The 6,000-nt window shown below is 46.4% G+C and overlaps 1 protein-coding gene across 3 annotated transcripts in view; it reads left to right on the forward strand.

Annotated features, from left to right (window-relative positions):
* The window catches only part of LOC118379148 (interleukin-1 receptor accessory protein-like 1), a 593,985-nt gene extending 588,896 nt beyond the window's left edge, over nt 1-5,089 (forward strand). For all 3 annotated transcript variants that reach the window (XM_052513955.1, XM_052513957.1, XM_052513956.1), the window contains one exon: nt 3,034-5,089. In XM_052513955.1, the coding sequence (XP_052369915.1) occupies nt 3,034-3,776 (743 nt within the window). In that variant the 3' untranslated portion in view covers nt 3,777-5,089. The remainder of the gene's footprint in view (nt 1-3,033) is intronic.
* Nucleotides 5,090-6,000: the final 911 nt, after the last annotated feature.

The following is a 6,000-nucleotide window of genomic DNA, read 5'->3' on the forward strand; positions in this document are numbered from 1 at the left end:
AGAGACAGAGAAGCAGAGACAGACAGAGACAGACAGAGAAGCAGAGACAGAGAAGCAGAGACAGACAGAGACAGACAGAGAAGCAGAGACAGACAGAGACAGAGACAGACAGAGACAGAGAAGCAGAGACAGAGAAGCAGAGAGAAGCAGAGACAGAGAAGCAGAGACAGAGAAGCAGAGACAGAGAAGCAGAGAGAATTAGAGTCAGAGAAGCAGAGACAGAGAAGCAGAGACAGAGAAGCAGAGACAGAGAAGCAGAGACAGAGAGGCAGAGAGAAGCAGAGACAGACAGAGAAGCAGAGACAGACAGAGACAGAGAAGCAGAGACAGAGAAGCAGAGACAGACAGAGACAGAGGCAGAGAGAAGCAGACAGACAGAGACAGACAGAGACAGAGAAGCAGAGACAGAGAGAGAGAGACAAAGAAGCAGAGAGAGAGAGAGACACGGAGAAGCAGAGAGACACAGAGACAGAGAAGCAGAGAGACACAGAGACAGAGAAGCAGAGATAGATTGAGACAGAGAAGCAGAGAGAGACAGAGAAGCAGAGAGACACAGACACAGAGACAGAGAAGCAGAGAGAGAGAGCTGAGAGACCCAGAGACAGAGGCAGAGAGAGAGAGAGGCAGAGAGAGTCAGAGAAGCAGAGAGAGAGTGTCTCCCATGCCAATAAAGCCCTTGAATTGAATTGAATTGAGAGAGAGAGAGAGAGAGAGAGAGAGAGGCAGAGAGATAGAGACACAGAAGCAGAGAGAGAGAGAGTCAGAGAAGCAGAGAGAGAGAGAGACAGAGAAGCAGAGAGAGAGAGAGACAGAGAAGCAGAGAGAGAGAGAGACAGAGAAGCAGAGAGAGAGAGAGAGAAAGAGAAGCAGAGAGAGAGAGACAGAGAAGCAGAGAGAGAGAGATAGTAGAGGGTGCAAAGGGGTCTTGTGTTTGCCAGCGTTAAAGTCTAATTACAGAGAACATGACTGACTTATCATAGTGAGGTGATGAGAGGGCTTTGTTCTCCATGCTCCTGCTAATGGGTGCATAAGGAGATCGAGTGAGTGAGGGAGAAAGGGAGATGGAGTGAGTGAGAGGGAGGGAGGGAGAGAGGGAGATGGAGAGGGAGTGAGGGAGAGATTGGAAGAGGGAGAGTGAGAGAGAGAGCAAGAGAGAGTGAGAGATGGCCAGCCCTGTTGGCTCAGAGAGAAGCACCTCTCACAGTAGGGGCTCTTTGATTAGAAAGGGAAGCTTAGTTAATCCTGTCAACCTGTATTGGAAAAGACTTTGTTTCTGACAGGACCCCAGCAGCCTCACTAACAGCAGACTTTAGCAGCCTCTACTCTTCTGGCATGTCGGGGACACGCACAATGGCTACATTTGGCTCGACGATTTGTACTTTTACAAATGTGTTACAAATTTAGAAAGGGCAGCTTGTATAGTGTGTCTCCCTGCACACACACACACAAACACATAGTAGACATGCACACACACACACACACACACACACACACACACACACACACACACACACACACACACACACACACACACACACATACACACACACACACACACACACACACACACACACACACACACACACACACACACACACACACACACACACACACACACACACACACACACACACACACACACAGATCAATTTCTCTGATATTGTTATCACTATTGAGTTATTGTGCCTCAGTAGGTCTCTAATCGCCATTATATCAGCAGTTTAGAACATACAGTTTAACAAGGCTATGGGTCTTAAAGGGCAATGTATTGTCTGATGTCAGTGTGTTTTGTGTTTGTTGACTTCTCATTCTCTCTGTTTTTCTCAATATTGATTTTTTTTTAAATGTAAAATGTTCTATATCATGTTATGATGCATTAGATTTATACACTTCCATTTAAATATCCTATTTAGCTAGTCAAACTCAATAAAAGACCATAGCAGGCAGCATCAACCAGTGGATGATAGACCATGTTTTACATACTATACACACAGACTAGAATATATATACTGTATATATATGATACATTTATATCATATACTATATATGTAGCTGTGTTATTATTTCATACTGTAACTTCCTTCACATCATTCTTGCCTCTCTTTCTCTCTCCCTCCCCTCTCTCTCTGTATCCCTCTCCTTCCCTCCCCTCTCTCTGTCTGTATCCCTCTCCCTCCCTCCCCTCTCTCTCTGTATCCCTCTCCTTCCCTCCCCTCTCTCTGTATCCCTCTCCTTCCCTCCCCTCTCTCTGTATCCCTCTCATTCCCTCCCCTCTCTCTGTATCCCTCTCCTTACCTCCCCTCTCTCTGTATCCCTCTCCTTCCCTCCCCTCTCTCTGTATCCCTCTCCTTCCCACCCCTCTCTCTGTATCCCTCTCCTTCCCTCCCCTCTCTCTGTATCCCTCTCCTTCCCTCCCCTCTCTCTGTATCCCTCTCCTTCCCTCCCCTCTCTCTGTATCCCTCTCATTCCCTCCCCTCTCTCTGTATCCCTCTCCTTACCTCCCCTCTCTCTGTATCCCTCTCCTTCCCTCCCCTCTCTCTGTATCCCTCTCCTTCCCTCCCCTCTCTCTGTATCCCTCTCCTTCCCTCCCCTCTCTCTGTATCCCTCTCCTTCCCTCCCTTCTCTCTCTGTATCCCTCTCCTTCCCTCCCCTCTCTCTCTCTTTATCCCTCACCTTCCCTCCCTTCTCTCTGTATCCCTCTCCTTCCCTCCCCTCTCTCTCTCTGTATCCCTCTCCTTCCCTCCCCTCTCTCTCTGTATCCCTCTCCTTCCCTCCCCTCTCTCTCTCTGTATCCCTCTCCTTCCCTCCCTTCTCTCTCTGTATCCCTCTCCTTCCCTCCCTTCTCTCTCTATATCCCTCTTCTTCCCTCCCCGCTCTCTCTCTCTGTATCCCTCTCCTTCCCTCCTCTCTCTCTGTATCCCTCTCCTTCCCTCCCCTCTCTCTCTGTATCCCTCTCCTTCCCTCCCCTCTCTCTCTTTATCCCTCTCCTTCCCTCCCTTCTCTCTCTGTATTCCTCTCCTTCCGTCTCTTTAGCCTATATCGAGGATGTGGCGCGCTGTGTGGACCAATCCAAGCGCCTCATCATCGTCATGACACCCAATTATGTGGTGCGGCGTGGTTGGAGCATCTTCGAGCTGGAGACCCGCCTCCGGAACATGCTGGTCACCGGGGAGATCAAGGTGATTCTGATTGAGTGTGCCGAGCTGCATGGCATCATGAACTACCAGGAAGTGGAAGCGCTCAAACACACCATCAAGATGCTGACCGTCATCAAGTGGCGTGGCCCCAAGAGCAACAAGCTCAGCTCCAACTTCTGGAAACACTTGCAGTACGAGATGCCCTTCAAACACATGGAGCCCATCATCAGCAATGAGCAGGTGCTGGACGTCAGCGAGCAGGGCCCTTTCGGCGAGCTCCAGACCGTCTCCGCCATCTCCATGGCAGCCGCCACCTCCACCGCCATGGCCACGGCTCACCCGGACTTGCGGAGCACCTTCCACAACTCCACTGTCAACTACCACACCCAGATGAGGCAGCAGAAACATTACTACCGCAGCTACGAGTACGACATGGCCCCCGGCGGCAGCCTGCCTCCCCTCTCCACCCTGGGTAACCAGCACACCTACTGCAACATCCCTATGACTCTGATCAACGGACAGAGGCCCCACGGCCAGGCCAGGACACCCAGAGAACAGAGCATCGAGGAGGCACACGCCAATAACGCCATGCTACCGCTGCTGCCACGCGAGACCAGTATATCCAGTGTCATCTGGTGACAGCACCAGGCTGGCATAGGGACAGATGGGATATATTGTATGTAGAGGGAGAACTAGCTGGCAGAGTGTGTGGTGGTGGTGGTGTCGGTGGAGGGGGTGTTGCTACGGAGACCGTTAGTGGACTAGAGACAGCTGCTGTGGAATTTGCACCAGGATTCACAGGGGGAAATCATTCCGTCAGACTCAGACCACATTTGTTTGACAAGGACTAAGGAGGATTTGGCGTGAAAAGGAGAACCCGTTTGGTTTGAAATGCCTGTACACACAGAGACCAACGCCGATGTTCACTTACCCAGAAACTCAAGGAATACAGGGTCTTGTACATATATTTGATATTTCTTTTATAGCGTCAGTATTTTTCTGTTGTTTTTCTTTGACCTTTCATTCACCAGTTTTTATCATCAAATTTCTACGTCTGTTTTGATTTATGGTTTGAATTTGTTTGTATTTGGGTATGAAAGTGAAACGATGGTCTGTGAGGTCTGTTGGCTGAACTGTTGTAATTTTGATCTGGACTTGTAGTGCTACTGGTGGTTTGAACTGTTTGTTTTTGAACAGTTATGGCATTGTAGTGGGAACGTTTTGATGTTTCATTCGAAAGAAAATTTCATTTTTTGTTGTCCTGGTTACATAGATGGAATCTTCTTTTATTTGGGACTCTTATTAAACAAAACTAGATTATGCAACAGATGAAGAGGCCTGGGAGTATGCAAGATATGAATAGATGAACCGACCCATCAGGACACTATAGAGACTGGTGCTAGACTTGGTGTGCAAGTGTTGCAGCTCTCGCAAACATGCTCTTTTGAAAAGACAGCCTTTCTGTTCAGCTTAAAAGAGACATATATCACCCTAAAAACAACTATGTGTATTATTTTATGAGAAAGTATATTTTTGTAACAAAAATATTTGCTTGGAAGTACATACTTATTCACATTTCACTAATGACAGAAATGGAGTAACATGCATTTGTAACATGCATTCTGTTTTCTACATTATTTTGCTATGCAGTTCCCTAATTGCATAGCAGACAAAGTGGATGTTTGAGTCCTTCACTAAATATCTTATCTTAGTGGAAAGATGAAAAAATATAAAATAATTTGAGATGTTTTCATCAAGTCCTAATATCATTGTTGGGTAGGGGGGTGTATATTTGTGTTTCGAAGACTTTTCCATAACAGAGGAGTGTGCATAGTAACTAGATGTTTTCATCAAGTCCTAATATCATTGTTGGGTGGGGGGGTGTATATTTGTGTTTCGAATACTTTTCCATAACAGAGGAGTGTGCATAGTAACTAGATGTTTTCATCAAGTCCTAATATCATTGTTGGGTGGGGGGTGTATATTTGTGTTTCGAAGACTTTTCCATAACAGAGGAGTGTGCATAGTAACTAGATGTTTTCAACCTATGATATATGTCAATGCATTTAAAAAGAAGAAACACTGTTCACACTCGAAAACGTTCATCAAAGCAGATTCGTGTGAAGTATCTTCATTTCCCCACCGCACATGAATACCAGATAACCTCGACGTAGTGCCTCCCTGATTTCTATGGAGAAGGACAGCAGCCATTTGGAAAAGACGACACACTGAACACAGTTGACTTCTAAGATATGTTCAGTGTGTTGTTGTCAATATGTTCCTAGAAGAAGAAATGTTTAGCATACCATGTGACAGTCTGTCAAACGGACCAAAATACAGGAGCAAATCATCGAGTTCCACCCAAGACAAATGTATCTCCACACACAGTCACAAATAAATGCACATCCATTTTGATTCCTCTAAAATTCAACTTAAACCCCTTCAAATATCCAATGGTCCGTAGTGGTACGGGAAAAGGCAAGATTATCCTCATTATTCTTCAAGCAAGTGAGACCAAAGCTAAAATTGTGCTTGTGAAGAAAAAATATCTGAAATCCACACCACATGATCCACATTAGGGCTTGTTTTAGGGCTTGTTTTAGGGCTTGTTTTAGGGCTTGTTTTAGGGCTTTACCAATGTCTTTGGTTAGTTTCAGATTGGCCAAAATATGATGTCATGAAGTCCAATTAAGCAACGATAAGAGCTACTCAAAGACCCCAACGTTGTTTTTTTACCAGGACTTGATAAAGCCTGGTTGGGAGGCACTTTAGTGGGGAGATTAGGCCTGTGTTGGGTCGGTCCTGACACAACGCATGTCCCTATAACGTTGCCATGGTTACACTGATGTAAACAGTCTCCAAG

Source organism: Oncorhynchus keta, unplaced genomic scaffold, assembly GCF_023373465.1.
Source record: "Oncorhynchus keta strain PuntledgeMale-10-30-2019 unplaced genomic scaffold, Oket_V2 Un_scaffold_14384_pilon_pilon, whole genome shotgun sequence".
In the NCBI taxonomy this organism is placed as follows: Eukaryota; Metazoa; Chordata; class Actinopteri; order Salmoniformes; family Salmonidae; genus Oncorhynchus; species Oncorhynchus keta.